The 21,929-nt window shown below is 39.5% G+C and overlaps 1 protein-coding gene across 3 annotated transcripts in view; it reads left to right on the forward strand.

The window, feature by feature from the left end:
* nudcd1 (NudC domain containing 1) overlaps positions 1-21,929 on the forward strand; it is a 182,514-nt gene that overhangs the window by 73,090 nt on the left and 87,495 nt on the right. For 2 of the 3 annotated variants that reach the window (XM_072260768.1, XM_072260785.1), the window contains 3 exons: positions 242-422; positions 4,354-4,539; positions 14,363-14,567. In XM_072260768.1, the coding sequence (XP_072116869.1) occupies positions 242-422; positions 4,354-4,539; positions 14,363-14,567 (572 nt within the window). The remainder of the gene's footprint in view (positions 1-241; positions 423-4,353; positions 4,540-14,362; positions 14,568-21,929) is intronic. The other variant, XM_072260776.1, reaches the window with a different exon arrangement.

Here is a 21,929-nt window from a genome sequence, read left to right on the forward strand (position 1 = left end):
GAATTCTCTCCATCTACCTCCACCCTCTGTCGTCTTTGGGCAAGACAATTCAGAATACATAGTCAATTTTCCTTGGATCCCATGCCTCTTTTATTTCTGAATGAGAGGGGAACACAAAGGTCGTGGCCAAAGATGCAGCAATCTCTTCCTTGCTTCCTTAACAAATCAGTAGTTTTGTACTTTGGTGATGCACCTTTTTGAGGGTGTTCAATTCTAATCTGATTATTTTTCCCTCTTACAGATAATGTTCCAACAAGAACTGGGAGAACCCTTTGTGATAATCCATAGTCATTCATTTGTAAAAGACAACACTAACTTAATAGATGTTGTTTTACTCAAGACAGAGAAAGATGAATCTAACGTCAAGGGAAGTGGATTTCATTCAGCAATTGATTGGCTAACCATTACTTGTGAGAATAATGGTGAGTTATAACCAGTACAGTAAATTGCTAGTTATTGTGGAGATTATCTTGGAGCATGTCACTGAATACTTATCTTAAAAACAATATTGAGTGGAGTGAATGAAGGTTGGGAAAGAACAATAAAGCACAGTGCAATGTTAGGAATTCATGTCCTGAAGCTCTTCCTCACTGCTGTGAAAAATGATTGATACATATTGGAAAACATTACAGAATAAAATGAAGGAATTCCAGACATTCATGGTTTACATTGATAGTTCTACTGTATATACAATTTGCATTGAATTTTAGGAATTTGAATTTGTACTTGACAAATTTGGTGTCTTGTTACTGATAACATATTAAAGGGCTTATTGGAAATAATACATTTTTGCAATTAATTTCAGATCAGACAGGTTTGATGAGCAGGTGCATTAAGCTCGGGATCAAAACAAGAGTTATTAGGCAGTATAGTCTGAAACCATTGATTAGATCAGTACCTTCTGTTGTCTCAGGGCACATTATTTAATCAAATTGGCATGTTGTGTTGGATTTATTTAGTTTTCCAGTGAATGAAAAAAATACATTTTGCATTGCACTGTACTGCTACCACAGAACACAAATTTCACAACGTATGCTAGTGATGTTAAACATTAAACATATTAATGTTGTGAAATTTGTTGTTTTGCAGCAGCAGTACATTGTGATACAAAGAATTTTTTAAATTTAACGATACAGCGTGGAGTAGGCTCTCTCGGTTCTTTGACTTGCGCTGCCGTAGCAATCCCACAACCCCGATTAACCCTAATCTAATCACGGGACAACTTACAATGACCAATTAACCTACCCAGTACTTCTTTGTACTGTGGGAGGAAACCAAAGCACTTGGGAAAAACCCACTCGTTCCATGGGGAGGATGTATAGACACTCCTTATAGAACAGTGCTGGAAATGAACTCCGAACTCTGGAACACCCCCAGCTGTAATCGCGTTGTGCTAACCACTATAGCACCATGGCACCCAGAAGTATATAAATTTATGATAAGTATATATGAGAAAAGAAAATTTAATTAAATAAGTAGTGCAAAAAGAGAGGAAAATAATACTGAGGTAGTGTTCATGGGTTCATTGACCATTCAGAAATCTGATGGCAGAAGTATCTGTTTCAGCAGATGTGAAGTGCCTGTCTATTGGGGGGCATTCAAGTTGAAGGATCAGCAATAGTTTGAATTAAGTAATGGACTTTCAAGGTTGGACAGTAGAGCATGATTTAAATTTAGATTAATGGACACATTGAATAAAATTACATCAAAGTTAAGAGTAATTGAAAATTTCTTGTATGGTGAAGTATGCCAGGATACAATTCAGCAGTGATAGCTGATTCACTTTCTAACCTTCATTTGACATATCTTGTTGAAACGCTGTGTGGAATATGCCATTTGGGTTCTTGTGGTTGTCAGGTTGGAAGAGATTTACAGCACATGTGAGGGGTGAAGTCGTAGAAATTTCAACACTAGGATAAGAAATTGTATTTCAAGGATTTGTTGGATCAGAAGCCAGTGCAGACTAATGAGCCCAAGACTCTGGTGAGATGTTGGTTTGGTATGAAACAACTTAGTTTGGGATGGGCTTACTCTTAATAGCAGGTGGAAGTGAGAAGTCTGAGCAGAAGATTCAAGATAGGTTAATGTCATTTCCCATACACAAGTTTAAAGGAGTTTGAAATAATTGTTACTCTGCATCCGATGCAACACAAAACAAACCCCAGCAAAGATAACGAGCACAATAGTAATTAAAAAAACACAAACATAAATACTTGAGATAGCTTGTATACATTGTTTGTATGTCCATAAAGTGACACTAGGCCGTACATAAAGTGACTGACAGGAAATAATTAAATAGTGGTGGAGTTAGTAGGTAGAGGTGTTGATCAGCCTTGCTGCTTGGGGAAAGTAAGAGCATTAAAGTGGCAGATTATGAATTTAAGCAAATGTATTTGGGTGTTTAAGGAAGAATAGATTCTTAGGATAAGGAGATTAGGTTTATTGAGTTGAAGGGGAGTACTGAAGTGCAAGATTCCGAAGGTTCTTGACATGATAATGGAGAGTCAGCCATTTAATGTGGATTTTTTTTCTTACATACAGTTCTAAATCTGGATTTCCCAGTACCATAGAGCAGTAAGTGCTGAGTCATTAAATGTATTTGTGGTTGAGTTCCAGTTTTGGAACTTAGTAATCAGGAGCAAAATAGAATTAAAGCAATAGGCCTCCTCGGCTATGATCTTATTGAATAGTTAATCTGTCTCAAAAGGCAATGATCTTATTACTTATGTTCCCATTGTGATTTGCAAGTTGTACATCCTCTTCATGATGAATTTACAAAGAACTCTTCTGTGTTCCTTCTCTTCTAAAATAACAGTATTTGGTACCCTCATGATTGAGCTAGTCTTAGTGTCAGATATATTAAATTTGAATGACAAATAGTTTGTTTCTGTGCTTTAATTGAATCATTTCATAAGTGTTGAATGATGACTACTCCATAGAAGAGGTCATAATTGTGCCCTATGAGAAAACAACCCCAAGAGCTGAGTGGTTAACACTCAGGCCAGACCAAACCAACAAGGAAGAGTAGACCGTAATATAAGTTATTGAGCTGATCTTCTGGGTCATCTTCATTTTCCTGCATTATCTCATATCTCTGATTGACTGAACATTCTCAGGCCTTTTGATGAAGAACTGAAAAGATTTGTAATTCTTTATGGGGGGGGGGGAGTAAGCTCCTCTCAGGTCCTTTCCAGTGCAGTTTCATTTTTATTACTAATTTAGTTGAGTTCACCATGATTTCTGGAGTGCTAATCTGTGACTCCTGTGAGGAAACAGATGTCAAGCATTCAATATTCTTGCCACTTCCACATTTCCCCACTATAATTTCTCTTGTTTCTGTCTATAAGAGGCCATTTTAATTAACTGCAGCAGTTTATATCATCATTTACATCTCTTACTGATTTGCTTTTATGTTATGCTTTCTTATGGGAGGTTCTTTGATTTGGGACTGTTCAAGTGAGTTTTTGGGTGGATGATTCATTTACACTTGAATGACTCTGGCCACCAGTCTTCTATCTGACAAAGTACTGTGGATGAGTTCACAACAATGCATTTCCTAAAAGTTGTGAATATCAGGATACTAGCCAGATGCTGCGGGTGGAAGTGTGAAGTTTACAGGTAGTTTCGAAGATAGTATTAACTATACTTTATAATATTAATTGTCCTCTATGTTAGCACGTAAAATACCAAATAAATGTGTGGTGAATTTGACTTGCACTCCTAAAGGCTATGAGTACCAACCAAGACGTGTTGGCATCGGGAGGAAAGGAGGAAGTCAGAAGGTGTGATGTTTTGTATGTAGCTTCAAAAGGAAGCATTGTCTTTGCATTGTCTATAACTTTTTAAATAGCGATTGCAATTGCCCCTTGTGTTTAGCATATAAATATCGAGCTCACATTGGGCTAGCAGACCTTTCTACCGAAAGCGTCTCCGTCCGTATGATGCCTGCTGTACCTTGTTGTGTCGAATAAAGAAGCTGCTTTGTATCTGCCAGTGACTCTGTCTCTCCGATGATTTCATCCATGCTACAACATTGATTTGGGGCAAGTTGTTGAACTCAGTCTAAGTAGAAGATGCTTCGCCACCAATGATTCGTATCTCCCAGAATTAGTGAGGAAAGAAATAGATGGGCTTCCTGATTTTGAATGAAGTATAAAATTGCTAATCATCTGGGGTTATGAATGAAGAATGAGACCTCCACCCCCCCCCCCACTGAGTTGTAGCCTATGGAAGCAAAATAAGTGAATGTTTTGTAGAACAGTTAAGGGAGCTTTGAGTTTGTAGGGAAGATAGAATTACCTACCTGTATTCAGTGCAAAAGCAGAGAGTAATGCTGTTTTTGTTAATTTGCAGAGAATAAATATGAAGTATCACGGCACAGAACTCTGATTGGAGTACAAGCTCCACACTACGCAGCTGTAGAGCAGGACGGAGCTGGCTTGGTGATAGCTTCTGACCAGCCCTTCAGGTTCATGCAGATTGATGGGAAGCCTGTAGAGGAAAAGAAAGTGGAGAAAATGGACACGAGTGAAAAGAAAGGTCAGCTTTCATGTTGGTGGGATTGGTTAGTTCCTTTCTTACTGTTTGAAACCTGATACGCATTATAATACTGACACTGTAATTTCTTTTTGGATCAATAAAGTATCTATCTATCTACCTTGAAATAAAATGAAAGTGGGAGCAGAGTGACCAGTTAGTTGCTGTTTTACTAACTTTACAGATGCTGATTGCCCTGATTGCATTTGTTCCCAGCTGTTTCTGCATTTTTTTACGTTTATGATCTACTGAACAGATTTGTTTGGCATTTATAGCACAGAGATGACCAAATAGTCCAGTTGCTCCATGCTGGTGTTTATCAGCCTTCAGTATATCATTTCAACACATCTACTCTCAATGGGTGCAAGTTCCACATTGTAGGTCATTTGAGTCAAGAAGTTTTCCTGAATTTCCCAATGAATTTATGGATTGCTATTTCTTACCATTTTTTTCCGCCCTTAGGTTAAGTTTGCAACTTTTGGAAGTTTGCTAAGAAGCTTCGAATTTATTAGACCTTCAATTGCTTTGGACGTTGTCAGTGTAAAGCAAACAGCCTCTGGTTAAGTAAGCCAACCACAGAGTATAAGCAGTGATGGTCTCAATTGGAAATGCTTCTGTGAGGAAAGTTTACTGAGAATGAATTAAGAAAGTATTTTTTTAATGAAACTTTGTAATGAATTTCTTTTGTATGAAATTAATTTTCTTGCAATGATACATTCCCAGGGATGAATTATATTGCATCCTTCTGTTTCTTTTGAAGCTGAAGGCTAAAAAGTATAGACTAATGATGATGGGAAAAGTCATGTTGTTATGAAATGCCAGAGACATGTGCCTCATGCATAGAACTTCAGACTGGAATTTCACACCTCAGAGCACTCACTCATTGTCTAATCTTATGTAGGAAGAGTACTCTGTTAAGGAATCTGTGCGATTATATTCTCGTGAGGAACGTTTCAGTGGGTGGCTGCAACCTTCCATCTTATGCTGAACTATTTTGCTTTATTATAATTCTTCCTGTAGCTTAAATAACTTTATCCTGAATTGGCATGGAGAACATAGACAATGTAAGATTTTTAACATTACTACTAGCTTTGCTGACCTTAAATGCATTTGGCATAGTAAATAGGTTTCTGTGCTCTGTTATTTTTTAATGTTTCTAAATTACTATTGATGGATGTTCTATTTTATGAGTTTCCTATAGAATTACCTCTGACATTTGTTCTTGACCGATCTTGACAGGAGACATTAGGTACAAGATAATGAGAAATGTCAATAACAAGAATAGAGTGTGCCACTTTTACACTGAATGAGCACTGAAGATGAGCTTTTTCTGCAAATAGGTTTTGCATTTGTTGCTGAAAGTGTAATGTGGAATATTGCACATTTCATTTTACTGTAATTTGAGCAAATTGATTCTCGCAGATAATTGTTCATTATAAAGTATCATGTTAACTGATCAATGTGAAGCAGAGGCAGGGAATCTTTTAGATTTTTAATTTAATGAATGAAGATTGTCAGAATTCTGCCAATCAGTTATTACAGAACGAATCTCTGAAATTATAGTTGATTTGTGGTTTAACATATCCACATTAGTATTATGGTTACCTTAGAATTAAAAAGAACTGGTGGTTCTGTATGTATCAAAAGGTATAGAGTATTTGCAATTTTACTTTGTGGTCACTTATTAAAATTAATATTGCAGATGTGTTCAGTTGAAAGCTGCTGTGACAGTAGTTCTTTTCATTTAGCTATTGTTACTAATTATGTTGTAAATTATCCAGTTATGAAACATTGTTGAGAATAGATACTGGTGTTTTGCAGTGGAAGGAATGGAATGAAAAAAAATCCAAAGGTTGGCACTACCAAAATACTCTGCATTTTTTCTTGCATCATTCAAAATTAACTAATAACTGACAGGATGCCTCAAGCTGATTAGTGCAGAAATAAATGATAGAGGAAGACCCACTAATACACTTATAACAATGAAATTATTATTTTTTGTTTTTTTTCTCTCTTGTCTGGAGATGAGTGATACATCGTGTGATTAGGAAAATAAAATAACCAGCTGTGTATCAGGGATCTCAAAAACTGTTAGCAAAGTAGCTGTTAGTGAATAACCTGCGAGACTGAGCTGCTGCAGTAACTACTAATGTCTGGTTTGAAGGCAAACCCTACATCAGTGCCAGAAATCCTAAGAGACATGGAAGTTTCGGAGAACATGTGTCAAGGCCTGTAACGTCAGATGTAGTTGTAATTATTTCAGCCAGAGAGTACACCATGTTGTTTCTCTGCAAAAAGGTTTAGCAATATTCAGTCTGGACTTGCAGTAATGGAGGAAAAGAATGAATTTTTAAAAACTAAAGGAGAACAGTTTATTCCATACGTGGTTCAGATTTGAAACATTTTGCCTTATTGCATGGTGAATGCAGATTCAATCAAAGCCTTCAAAATGGGGGAGAAAAGAAATTCAGATGTATGAGAAAAAGTTGGTCTAACTGATTTTCTCTTCCAAAAAGCCAGTAAAGATTCTGTGGGTCAAATGCCTACCTTTTGCATCATCCAAAAGAGCAAGTTTTTGTTTGTCATAAGAATTAATTTTAAATCTGAAACTGAGAATTTCGCTGTTGAGAAATGGGGGGTGGGGTGGGGGGGGTAGGCTGTATACTGTTAGGTGATAGCGAAAAAGCTGTATACGTTGTCAGCTGACAGGACAACCATGATCTCATTGAATGACAGTTAGGCTGCAGGGGCTGAATGCACTCCTCTTTTTCTAATAGTTCAGCCTAAACTGGTATTTTCTGCTTACAATGTAATGGGATGATCTATCTGTGAAATAGGGCAAGGGGAGAGTAAGCACAGGAACAAAGGAAAAAGGCTTTGAGTTTTGAAAAATGGTGGTCAACACTAGACTTTGCCACAACATGGGTAATTTGATCTGGTATTTGGCAAATCCAAAGGAATAAGATAGAAACACTGCCAGTCCTAATTTTTAGAGGATCTAATTATTATCTCCCGATAGAAAGAACTTGTTAGCCTTTCCATCCTTAAGTTACACTAACTGGAATCATTCCTGGTTTTTTAAAAGAGACCATTATGTCTGAATGCAAAATGAAATTTTGTGGATTTAGAGAATGTTGGCTGCACCTTGCATAATTCTGACCGTTTATGACCTCAACTAGGGTAATAGCTACCCATGTAACTCTTGTGCATTGCTACACACTCAGGAGCAGCAAGTCAAGATTTTTCAACTACAACAATTCTTGATATGTGAAATGGGAACCAAAACATACAGTTTGCTTTCCTCTTTATCCATAATCCAATGATCTTTGCCAGGAAATGGATTCCACCTGTTTGCCACGAGTTCCTAGGTCATGAATTCCTTCTTTCAAATCGTTATCAGATGTTTTGCTGCTAACATAGAAATATAGAAAACCTGCAGCACAGTACAAGCCCTTTGGCCCACAAAGCTGTGCCAAACATGTCCTCACCTTAGAAATTACCTGTGGTTACCCATAGCCCTCTATTTTTCTAAGCTCCCTATACCTATCCAGGAGTATCTTAAAAGACCCTTTGTAACATTACACAAAGCCTCGACAGAGGCAGACTTTTCTACTGAGATCTTTCTCCCATAATGTAAGTCATTTTAAGATGCAGCCACTGGCCACTAATATAACAGTAATTTACTTCTTCAGCAGAACACCCCAGACTTGCAATTCTGCCTCCAAGATAGGACAGCATCAACATTTGGCACACCTTCCTAATCTGTATTCTGTTCCTTCATCATCACTCAGACAGAATCCTGGCCTTTCCATAAAACAGTAGTATGAGGATATCTTTGGCAATGGCCTACGTCAGCTGAAGTCCAAGGTATTCTCAGAGGGGGCCAACAAAAGCTAAAAGCATTAGATAGCCCATAGGCCAAGAATGGAGAATTTCTTGGCTTGCTCAAATAAAGATACTTGTTAAGCTGCTTTCTTTGAGTTTCTGTTCAGTATCATTTCTAGGTTGGGAGATTTGGCATTTGCAACATAAAGGAAAGATCTCCCAAAGTCATATTTGAGCTTGTTGTCATGTGCACAGCTATAATGAAAATCTTACTTGCCACAGCATCGGAGTTCCAACAAGTGAAACACGATGGAATTTAAATTGTGCAAGAAGGAAAACAATTAGAACATACAAAAGTCCATCGTAGTGCAAAGTGGTCGTATTGTTGCTATACTGTGGTAGTGATTAGGGTTTGTACACTTCGGTTTGAGAAGCAAGTGGCTCAAGTTGTTATTGAACCAAATGGTATAGAACTTAATGCTTCTGAGAAGATGGCATAGCTTGGATGGTGGGCATCTTTGATGACAGATGTTGCTTTCTTATGGCAGCACCATGTAGAGATTTCTAGAGGTGGAGAGGGATGCTTCATGATGTTTTATGCTGCATCTGCTTCTTAAATTCTTGTGCACTTGAATTGCAGTGAAAGGCCAAAATGCATCCACTTCAGATGCTTTCAACAGTCCATCTGTAGAAGTTTGTTAGTGTTTGATGACAAGCCAGATCTCTTCAACTTTCAAAGAAAGTGTGCCTTCCATGTAATTTCATTCATTTAACTCTGTTGAAGGAAATGGTCATTGAAATGCAAATATCGCTTGCCATATTTGAGCCCAACTCTAGAAGTTGCTCAGGTCTTGTAATTTTAATTTTAAGTCTTGTAATTTTAAGTTGAATTGCTTCATTATTTGAGAAACTGAATGCCCTGCGAACATCCATGACCATCACCATTCTGACCATGTCATAGTGTGTGCATCATTAATAATGGAGTTGAAGATAGTTAAATCATGGATTCTGTCTGGAGTGTTTATGTACAATCAACAAGGACATGTTTTTCTTTTGTTTAAATAGCTTTACCTTCAACATTTCCCTTGACTACCTGAGGGCCACTGCCTTTACATCCCACAATTCCTCTCCCTCCACACACAACACACGCGCACACACACACACACACACACACACACACACACACACAACAAGGAGAGTGTGCATGCATACTAAGTATTTAGACAGTGCAACTGAACAGAACTCTTAACAATCTCCCATCCTTTTTATAGAAACATAGAAAATAGGTGCAGGAGTAGGCCATTCGGACCTTCGAGCCTGCACCGCCATTTATTATGATCATGGCTGATCATCCAACTCAGAACCCCGCCCCAGCCTTCCCTCCATACCTCCTGATCCCCGTAGCCACAAGGGCCATATCTAACTCCTTCTTAAATATAGCCAATGAGCTGGCCTCAACTGTTTCCTGTGGCAGAGAATTCCACAGATTCACCACTCTCTGTGTGAAGAAGTTTTTCCTAATCTCGGTCCAAAAAGGCTTCCCCTTTATCCTCAAACTGTGACCCCTTGTTCTGGACTTCCCCAACATCGGGAACAATCTTCCTGCATCTAGCCTGTCCAATCCCTTTAGGATTTTATACGTTTCAATCAGATCCCCCCTCAATCTTCTAAATTCCAACGAGTACAAGCCCAGTTCATCCAGTCTTTCTTCATATGAAAGTCCTGCCATTCCAGGAATCAATCTGGTGAACCTTCTTTGTACTCCCTCTATGGCAGGGATGTCTTTCCTCAGATTAGGGGACCAAAACTGCACACAATACTCCAGGTGTGGTCTCACCAAGGCCTTGTACAACTGCAGTAGTACCTCCCTGCTCCTGTATTCGAATCCTCTTGCTATAAATGCCAGCATACCATTCGCCTTTTTCACCGCCTGCTGTACCTGCATGCCCACTTTCAATGACTGGTGTATAATGACACCCAGGTCTCGTTGCACCTCCCCTTTTCCTAATCGGCCACCATTCAGATAATAATCTGTTTTCCTATTTTTGCCACCAAAGTGGATAACTTCACATTTATCCACATTAAATTGTATCTGCCATGAATTTGCCCACTCACCCAACCTATCCAAGTCACTCTGCATCCTCTTAGCATCCTCCTCACAGCTAACACTGCCACCCAGCTTCGTGTCATATTTTAATATGTATATATTAAAAAATTAAATTTGAAAAATTTAAAGATAATTCAAATTTCCATTAGGGACATAGGAATTAGTTCTAATCCTTGAAGTTAATACAATTCTTAAGCTACCAAATGCCTTCACTACGTGCCTTTAACAGCACAAGAGCTGGAGCTCCTTTCTTTGTGAGAAAGCCAGCTAGCTGTTCCTTTGTAGTTGTCCAAGCACAGAAAACTTATCACATGTTATGGTCAAGTTCCTTGATGCTGCTTATCTCTTGATGAAGCCTCTTTTCTGTAACTGGCTTGGTGGATTTAATGGCATCAACCAAAGAGTAGTTATCTGTACACAAGTGTTCTGTAGACTGTCCTTCTTTGGGTCACCATGACAAAGCTCAGAATAGACTGTGGCCAGAAAAACAGCATTGTCAATACCTTAAGACATTGCAAGTGTTTCTCCTGCAAGAGTATTCTGTACAACTCTTCGAATCCCTTTTTGATTGCCAGTAGAAGTGAAAATTTTCCCTCTTCTCCCATCAGTACAATAAAATGTTCCCCTTGAGTACCTTCATCAGGAAGATTTCTAAGTGAGACATCACTGAAGACAACAAGCCTCAGTGAATTATCTTTTCCAAGCTGTTGAAACTTCAAGACTACTTTTTCAGATTGAATTCTGCGCACTATCTTGTTTGCCTCATGTAAAGTTTGTACTGTGTTCTTTTTTGAGCTGGATACCAAGTTGCAGGCATCAAACATGATGTCAGGTCTGTTCTGCCTTGCCACTTATAGAATCTGACCCACCTTTGACCTTATTTGCTTTTCTTCAGCTTCACTGGGGGGGTGCATCCAGTTGTGTGGCAACTGAGGATTCTATGTGGTTTTCAGATGTAGCTTTCTTGGTGCAGTTGCACTGTTCTGTCAACAGCAAGGATGCCTATCCCTGCATAGCAGAATCTGTCATGTTCCTCCCGACTAACCTGAAAGACTGACTAGCTGAGAGATAACTGTTGTGGCAAAGTTTTGTGAGCCTCCCCATATGAAGTCATCTACATGATAGGCAAGTACTTCAACCACATGATATCCTGAATCTTGCCAGTAAAAAAATAGCTGGATCCACTTATGACTCTTCCCACTGGTTTTTAACATTATTTACTTGACCGTTTAACACCAGTGGAGTGCTGTATCTGCTCAACCATACGCACTTTTTGAGATTCCACAGTGTCTCTTTGCTTCTGGCTTCAGGAGGGGCATGCTCCATTCCCTGTAAGAAAGTGGATTTTATGTCTCTGCAATAGGGTTGCCAATGCCTTTAACATACCACTGAGAAAAGTAGTCAGGGAGACTCTGATGCACATGTTGGCGTGTCTTTTCTGAGTTCTTCTATGTTCAGTTCCACAAAACCACTAGCCACCAGACATGTTTTTGGTATAATTCCTGTTGGGATTTCTTTCGGGTACACGCCCAAGTTGTAGACACTGTCTTTTAGCCAATGTCTCTAGCTTCCTTAAACAGTCCATTATTTCCTCTAACTTCTGATTTCACCCTAATTTGCAGATTCAAATGACATCTCTTTAGTTACTAGGACATCTTCATCTTGATACGTCTCAGATGGTCCAGCCTGATCTATACTTGATTCAATATGAAGTCTGCCTACACATGACAAGTTGACTGACCCTGTAGTGTCAGTGACCTTGACTGGTTCTAGGTAATTCAAGTTGTACCAACTTTCATTTCTCCCAGTGGTTTTGCCTGCTCGTCCTAAGACTTCAGCTTTGTATGAGATACCAGTGTTTTGGTCTGCAAATTTCACAGTTTGACCTGTTTTAAGACTGAAACTTCCACGTTGTCTTTGCACTTGTGATAATTTCTGTTCAGGCAATTCTGTTGAATTCTCAACTGCGCTCTCTTCCACACTGTCTGTGCCACTATTGAGCAAGTCTGTTGAGTCCCAACTGCACTCTCCGCATCCCTGTCTGTGCTATGTGACCACGTGCCAGGCAAGTGCTTTTCATTTTTTTGTGTCATTCTCTGCAGAGTTCTGATGGTCTTCAGAGTGACCACAGTCACCTTGCTTTGTGCTAGGTTTAATAACACCCAGTAAAGCTTCTTTATCTCTCAACCCTATTGATATTACTGAAGTTCAGGATGTGATCCATAAGTTACGTGCATTTTCAGGAGGAGTTGTTGAACATTAATTAGAATGAAAACCCAAGAGTTCCTCACACGATTTATCCTCTTGCAGAATTCAGTGTAGTGGAGGAAGAGTTGGGGAGTATTACTGGGGAAGACTTGGAACATGGACTGTTTCACATAGCCAGTGAAAAGGCAGGCATAGCTGGGGCTCATGCAGATGCTCATGATTCCCCATCAAGTCTGGAGAAAGTGGGAGGAGACGAAGGAGAAATTGTTGATGGTGGGGGATAAAAGTGTTTAGGGACTGGGCATCCATGGTGAAAATGTTGCAATCAGGGCCAGGGAATTGAAGGTTGGTGAGGAGATGGAGAGCATGATGTAGGTGGAAAGGGACTGAACCAAGGGGGATAGAATAGAGTTGAGTAGGTTCCTTTTAAATTTGTTTTTAGCTAATTTTAATTATTCATTTTTAAAGCACCAATAAATGTTCCAACATTTCATTGATCACTGAGAAAAAGAATTTGAATTGTAAGATACTTATTTTTGAAGATATGAAGTTTATCTGACTGCAAAATCTACAATGTTATTTAGAAAAAAATATAATATTGGAGTTTCTGTAAAGTCTTGGTGAGATAATACTTTAACAATTCCATGTTTATAGGTGAATAGATAGGAGGGAAGAAGAAGAAGAAATGGATCAGCCAATATATTTTGTAATTGTCCTCAGATTTATTTGGGGGACCTTTGTCAGGATCCATCAATTCAACAAAACTATTAAAACTATGATTCAAATAGTCATTCTTCATAATCGGTGTTTACGGTACTGTTTCTTCTCTGTTGCTAAGCATTGTAAGTGTAGTTCAGTTAAATAACTGAAGCAGTGAATGTTTCTCTGAGAGCCTGTAGCTATGCTGATTTAACATATTCTCTTTAATATCTCTTATTGGGAGTAGATTTTGTGTTAGCTCCAAAGCAAGTTGCTGAGATGATTGGACTTTAAATGTCATATATGAAGCAAGTAAACACATTCTATGGAAGTTTTAAAACTATCTTTAAGGGAAAGAAATCATGAGGGAAAAAATTCCTTCAAGGAGTTGTTAGAGATTAGCAAAACATCCAAATTGCCGATAGTTCAGATCAAAATTAACATAGTAATGAATAAAGCTCAGCTGCTGAGAATACACTCAAGAGTTATACACTTGTGTTTATTTGTGCTAACTTTTATAAATTTGAATTTCAGTACCGTCCTCTTGAGTAACCAAAGTAATTGGAGAAAAGCTGTGAGCCATATTTGTAATCTATGTGTACGATAATCAGGAACTTCTGCGGGGAGCACTGCACAGCAGACTTGCATCTTAATAGTTTAAAATATTTTATTCAAGGAGCAATTATTGCTTGTTATTTGTTATTTATTTATATTTGCAATTGAACAGTTTGTTGTCCATTGTCACTGTTGATAGTTACTATTCTATAGATTCGCTAAGTATGCTCACAAAAAAAGAACCTTGGGGTTGTATGTGATGACATGTATATACTCTGATAATAAACTTTACTTGGACTTAGAATTACTATTTTTTGTGTTCCTGAATTCTGCTTTAAAAAAGAATTCAAGGAATTTATGGGAAACATTGCAAGAGGTTTGGGAAATCAGTCTTGTTTAGTAATGGTGAAAAATGGGATTTTAATTCCACAGAACCAGTGTATTATTGGCAACAAACAGATGAAGACCTGACTGTAAATATTCAGCTAAAAGAAAACACAACGAAACAGAACATCGAGTTCCAGTTGTCAGCGGATCACTTGAATGTTGGAGTAAAAGGACAAGTCGTCTTCATAGAAGGCCAGCTGTTCTCTTCAGTTGACCACAGTGAGAGCACTTGGACCATTACAGAAAATAGGCAAGTACTTTCCCTGCACTTATTCTTAATACTTGCAGTGCTACCGATATAGCTAAGTGGTTAAGGTGATACATTGCTAATCCGTTGTGCTCTGCAGATGATGGTTCAAGTTCCCTCTTCATAGCTATGGCCACTGTGGTCAGGAGTAATTCAAAAACCTCAGGGGTAGCACGATAGTGTAGTGTTGGCATAGCGCTATTACAAACATCCCACCCCGCAAAAAATCATTTCAGGGAGGTAGCACCATCAATTTGCAGGAGACTCCTGGAACTTCCAGGAGAGGTGGGATGTCTGCAATAGAGTAGCTCCTTAGCAGCTAGCCAGCTAGTTTAAATGACGTTTGCTATGCTAATGAACGAATGACACCTGTTAAACTCACCTCAACATGTCTTTTACAGTCTTAACCCACCATGGGCAATAAAAAAGTCACTGTTGCAAATAGTGCAGCGAGCAACACTGTCATTATTTTTGACCCCTATTAGGCAGAGGTACACTTTAGTGTAGTCTGGGGTGACATACGTTTTATATTTTCTTTTTTTGGAACACTCTGCCATGGCGTGTTCTCTTTCTTTCTTTCTCTCTCTCTCTCTCTCTCTCTCTCTCTCTCTCTGTGTCTCTCTCTGTCTCTCTCTCTCTCTCTGTCTCTCTCTATCTCTCTCTCTCTCATTCACTGCTTCAGTTATTTAACTGAACTACACTTACAATGCTTAGCAGCAGAGAAGAGAGAGAGATGGAATGTTTTAATTCCACATCCCATTCCCATTCTGACATGTCTATCCACGGCCTCCTCTACTGTAAAGATGAAGCCACACTCAGGTTGGAGGAACAACACCTTATATTCCGTCTGGGTACCCTCCAACCTGATGGCATGAACATCGACTTCTCTAACTTCCGCTCATGCCCCACCTCCCCCTCGTACCCCATCCGTTATTTATTTTTATACACACATTCTTTCTCTCACTCTCCTTTTTCTCCCTCTGTCCCTCTGACTATACCCCTTGCCCATCCTCTGGGTCCCCCCCCCCGTCTTTCTCCCTAGGCCTCCTGTCCCATGATCCTCTCATATCCCCTTTGCCAATCACCTGTCCAGCTCTTGGCTCCATCCCTCCCCCTCCTGCCTTCTCCTATCAGTTTGGATCTCCCCTCCCCCTCCCACTTTCAAATCTCTTACTAACTCTTCCTTCAGTTAGTCCTGACGAAGGGTCTCGGACTGAAACGTCGACTGTACCTCTTCCTAGAGATGCTGCCTGGCCTGCTGCGCTCACCAGCAACTTTGATTTCTGGTCAATGTTTTTTTTCCAGGAGAACGTTTCCCTTTTCACAGATTCTACATGAGCTGATAAGCATCTCTAGTATTTTCTGTTTTTATTTCAGATTTTCAGCACCTGCAGTTTGTTTTTTGGTTTTCATTTAGCTCTCTGCAAGAGCTCCTCGGGAGTATCCCAGAGTATCCCCCAAATATTTTTGACTGCTTTGTCAAGACCTCCCATCTCTCATGAAAGCAGAAATCAGAATGTTGGGTGATGATTGCACAATGCTCAATTCCAATTGTACAGTAACTCTTCATAGCAAATTGTAGCCATGCTGATGTTCACAATACCTGGCTAGCATTCATGCTTTTGGAAATTGTGCTGTTAGAATAAATATCAAAATATTCTTTTGGGATGTATCCTCAATGAAAAGAGGAGATTCAATGCTCTAGAGATGGTTTCATAAATTATGATCTCAGCCCAAAGCCTTTTGTTGTTTGATTTGACTATTACAGGCCTGAATTATTCAGCTTTGCTTTATACTATGGCTTTTCAATTCTGCCTCAGTTCAGGGGCAATTAGGAATGACTAATAAACCACAAGCATCAACAACAACATCCCTATCCTATGCATTTAAATAAAAACAAAGAGGAGCAAATATTTTCTGAAAGAAATCTTCCAAGAAGCACCCAGGTTTCTCGCTTCTCATTAGATTGCTGAAAGGTTCAAAGGTTTGTTTATTATCAAGCATGTAACCCTATACAACTCTGAAATTTGTATTTTCCTGATAGCCACGAAACAAAGAAAGAACATGACAGTTGTTCAGAGAGAAACATCAAACCCACTGCCCCGTACAAAAAAAAGAACGGCATCCCAATCAGCAACCCCTCTCCCCCGCACAAAACAGAACTAGAACATCGCCCCCCCCACCTGAGAAACAACCCCTCCCCCCACACAAAAAAAACAAACAGAATACTATATCCTGTTGCCTATTGCCTTCCAGTGTCAGTGCGAACAGTATATCTAGCTGGAGTTCCCAGGCTTTATCATAAAAATATGGTATCTTAGATAAAAGTATTCCCCCTGTCTGGCTACTGTACAACTTTTGCTCTTAAGTGCAGGAGAATGTTCATTCTTTTGAGTTAATTAATGGTCACACTGTTGGTAAATGTACTTTCATAAAATTTGTTTTTTTTAATGTTTTAAAGATTGATTATGTTTCTGCATTTCTTTTTCCTGAGACCAAATTTCTACTCCTGTATTCATTTCATCCTCATGTCTCCTTTTCTTTCTATTTGCCATATTATTTATTTAACCTGGCTACCAGCTTTCTTTTCTGTGTACTTTTGAGAACCACCCTGAATATGGAGTGAATCTTCAGTGATCTACCGTTCCAGTCAATTCATATGCCCATGAAAATTAAATATGATAAATGTTATTACAGTAACTACATTCTTCTGAGTAAATTGAAAATTATGGTTTTGTTGTTGTATGTATTCGGTGTATACACTTGACCAGACATTCTTTTTCTTGGTGCATTTTGCTGTTTGGTTTAAATATTAAAACATACTGATCGAAATTCAAGTCTTGTAGTTAGGGCAGATTAACCAGTTAGTTTGGAGATGGACTTGACAGTAGAAAGAGCAATATGAATAAGGTCCTGTCACTATTTACTGACAATGGAAATCAAGATTTCTGCCAGCTTCTCTCATAGCGAGCTGACGGATATGCTGTTTTATAACAACAGGAACAGGCGTCATCAGGATTGGACTCAATTAAAATAGAAAAGGCAATTTTTGAAGAAAATGTTGAAAGGACAAAGACATTTCAAGTGCTTTGAAGGTGTAAACTGTCCATAAGACTATGTTTTTCAAAATGTAATCACTAAAATGCTTCATATATGTTAAGAACACAAGAAATAGGAAGAGGAGTCAACCACTCAGCCCATCAAGCCTATTTCATCATGGCTTATCTGATATTTGCCTCAACACCATTTTCTTTCTTGTTCCTCATATTCCTTAATACTGCTTTAGTCAAAATTCTGCCTGCCTCAGCGTATGTCTTCACAGCTCTTGGGGTAGAGAACTCCAAAGGTATGCATCCCTTGGAGAAGCATCCCTTCTCAGACTCTGAATTATGTGGGCTGTTCCTTTTAACATAGCCATTCCCCTAGTTCTAGATACCTCAACGAGGAGAGTCTTCCTCTAAGTGCCTACCACTTTAGAACATAGAATAATGCAGCACAGTATGGGCTATTTGGCCCACGTTGTGCCAATCTATATAAACCTACTCCATCATCAATCTAACCCTTCACTCTTTCACAGGCCATAACCTTACATTCTTCTTATACCCATGTCATTAGTCCAAGAATCTATTAAATGTTCCTTTTGTATCAGCTTCTACCAGCCCCAGCATTGTGTCCCGGCCACCCAAGCTGTGTCCAGGAAGAAATCCTGACCTGACACAATATATAGTAAGGTCAACTAGAGGACAGGCCATACGGGATCCTGTGCTAGCTAATGAACCAGGTCAGGTGGAAGATCTCTCGATGGGCGAACATTCCAGAGATAGTGACCACAACTCTCTGATCTTTACCATAGCCTTGGAGAGGGGTAGGAGCAGATGGTATAGGAAAGTATTTAATTAGGCGGGGGGGATTATAATGCTATTAGGCAAAAATTTGAAAGTATAAATTGGGAAAGGGAGTACTTAGGGAAATGCACAATGGAAATATGGAGGTTATTGAGGGAGAACTTGCACTGGGTTCTGGATAGGTTTGTTCCATTGAGGTAGGGTAAGTCTGGTAAAATGAAGGGAGCAAGGTTGACAAAAGATCAAGAGGAAGAAGGAAGCATCCTTGTGGTTTAGGAAGCAAGGATCAGAGAGGGCTCTGGAGAATTACAGGGTAGCCAGGAAGGAGCTTAAGAGTGGACTTGGGGGAGCTAGAAGGGGGCATGAAAAGGTCTTGGCAAATGGAATGAAGGAAAATCCCAAGATGTTCTACACATATGTGAAGAACAGGAGGATGACTAAAGTGAAGGTAGGACAGATCAGAGACAGAAGGAATCATATGCCTGGAGTTGGAGTAGGTTGAGGAGGTCCTTTATGAATACCATTGAGAGGGACCATGATGTTTGTGAGGACAGCGTAAAACAGGCTGATATGCTAGAACATGTTGATGTTAAGAAAGAGGATGTGCTGGAACCTTTGAAAATCATAAGGATTAATAAGTCCTTGGGACCTGATGGGATATACCCTAGGTTACTATAAGAGGCGAGGGAAGAGATTGCTGCATCTTTGGCATTGAACTTTGTGTTCTCACTGGTCACAGGATTAGTACCAAATAATTGGAGGGTGGCAAATGGTATTAATTTGCTTAAAAAAGATCTGTGAGTGTACACTCCCTATCTAATACCATTATAATTAGTTATCCCCCAATTAAATACTTTGCCATACTGATTGCTGCTGTCTTGTCCATGGCTCTGCTCACTATCTTCGAAATGCTTGCCCACTGAGAGGTCTGTCACTTGTCAGGTTCATAGCCAAGTAGCAGATGCAGTGTGGCCTCTGCTCTAATTGGCCAGTATACCTACTGCATTAGAAATCTTTCCTGGACACACCCAACGAGTTCTGCCCCAGCTGAATCTTTTGCACTAAGGAAATGCCAGTTAATATTAGGGAAGTTGAAGTCACCCATGACAACCACATTGATATTTTTGCACCTTTCTAAAATCAGCCTACTTACCTGCACCTCAGTGTCACAGTTAACATCAGGAGACCTATAGAATACCTATAGAATCCTTTCCTGTCTCTTACTTCAACTCACACAGACTCAGTAAGTGATCCCTCCTTGACTTCCTCACTTTCTGAAGCTGTGATACTATCCTTGATTAGTAATGCCACTTCTTTCTGCCCTCCTCTCTCCCCCACCCCCCTACCTCCCTTCTTCTCCATTTTGAAACATTTGAACGCTGGAACATCAAGTAGCTAATCCTGCCCTTGTGACAGCCAAGTCTGTCTGATGGCCACAGCATCATAAATTCATGTCCTGATCCATGCTCTCGGTTCATCACGCTTATTTTTAATACTTCTACATTGAAGTAAATACATTTCAATCCATCTAACTGACTGCGTTTATGCCCTGTCCAATGCCTGTCCTTCCTCACAGTCTCTCTACACATTGCATTTAGCTTTACACCAACTGTTCCATCATCTGGCCCATCCTGCCAACCTAGTTTAAATCTTTCCAAACATTAAGCCCCCTTTATATATTTTCACATTTAGACCTACAGCACAGTACAGGCCCTTCTGGCCCAACTACATCCATGTGACCAAAAGACTGAGTAATCCTTGTGCCTTTTGGAATGTGTGAAGAAACCAGAGCACCAGGAGGAAACCCATATCGTAACAGGAAGAACATAAAACTCCTGACAGATGGTGGTGGAATTGAATTGGTTGTTGGTGCTGTATAGCATTACGCTAACTGCTACACTACACTGTCCTCACTCCCCATCCCCCAAATCTTTTTAGTAAGATCTTCTCAATCATCTTTCGGTGAGAATAAATCAAACCTGCTTAATTTCCCCCTTCATTCCAGGAGTAAAGCTTCCGAACTTTCTCTGAACTGTTACCAGTGCAAGAATAACCCTGATCATATTTTATTTTATTTAGAGATACAATGTGAAGTAGTCCCTTCCAATCCCTTGAGCAGCACCGCCCCGCAATCTCACGACAACCCCGACTTAACCCTAACCTAAAGTGTGATTGTTAATGCCTGATTTTCAGTCATTTTGGACCTCATTGCCTCTGATCCCTGTTCATCAAATCCGTTTGATGACTGGCTGGATTGGCCAGCCTATGTAAATGCAGTTATACATTGGCAACTTCTGCTCTTCAGTATGAAATCCAGTATGTCAGGACCATTGTTGCTAGACCCCAGTAGCAGCAGACAAGAACGTTGTTGTATTTTTATAGCCTAAGAACTCAGAAGGCTTGACATTGTCATTGCTGCCCTGAATGAGATGCAATAGGAAAGAAATGATCTTTAAAAAAAAAATGGCATAGGGTACAGCAGAAAAGAAATTGGATTCTCTTGATGTGAGCTGTTCCACCAAGAATGAGATAATGGAGAATGTCAGCAACTCCCCCTTTAGAGTAAGTGAATGCCTCAAGCTTCTTTGGCTCATGTTAATGGGGAGCTAGCAGATGGCGATCATCATCCTGAATTCCTTATTCCTGGCAGTGGCCAAGGGAGAACTCTACATCGACCTTCGTGTGTGTGGGGGGTGGGGGGTGGTGGCTGGGAAAGGTGGAAACGGTGCCTAGCTCCCAAAGGAGGATGAATTGATATTCCTGAGCAACTCCAATGCCAGGGTCAAAAAAATGCAATCCTCTCTGGCAAGGCAAAATCTAAAAAGGTTGGAGTTGAGAAAGTTCACACCAACAGAGTCCTGGCCTGATGAAGTACTCAGAATGTAATCTTGTCACGACCACCTCCCTGATCACAAAGGGACTTGGTCCTTGCATTAGAACAAGACTCCTTATTTGGTTTCATACTACCAAAAAATATTACTGTTGACAGAAGTAATTACCAGGTAATCTGGCAAGCCACTTAATCAACTGTGCCACTGTCACCAATAGGCAGCTTGTTTGCCACTGGCAAAGAAACAGTGCAAGAATAACCCTGATCATATTTTATTTTATTTTATTCAGAGATTCACCATGGAATAGGCTCTTTCAGCCCTTCAAAACTGCGGGTCAGGGTGATGTTAAGTGGATTGCTAAATTCAAGACTTGGATAAAGCTAATAAAGTAATCAATTCTTAAACCTCCCACACCGAATTCCACGTTTCATTCTCTGGAGAATCAGTAATCTGTGGAGGTGAGGTCTGTTCTACTGGCTTCTGTTCCACTTATTTTAATATTATAGCAGCTGCAGGTAATTGCAGATGAAGGTGAGGAAATCACATCATAGATTAACACTGGTCAAAGGAGTTATTCCAAAAACACATTAATTCCTAAAAATCATAAAACCAGCTTGTCAAGTATTAGGAAACCTCCAAACAGGCCCTACCTTTCCCAGGAGGTGCATTTTTGCCCTTAAGGATACAGA

Source organism: Mobula birostris, chromosome 1 (assembly GCF_030028105.1).
Source record: "Mobula birostris isolate sMobBir1 chromosome 1, sMobBir1.hap1, whole genome shotgun sequence".
NCBI classification, from domain to species: Eukaryota; Metazoa; Chordata; class Chondrichthyes; order Myliobatiformes; family Myliobatidae; genus Mobula; species Mobula birostris.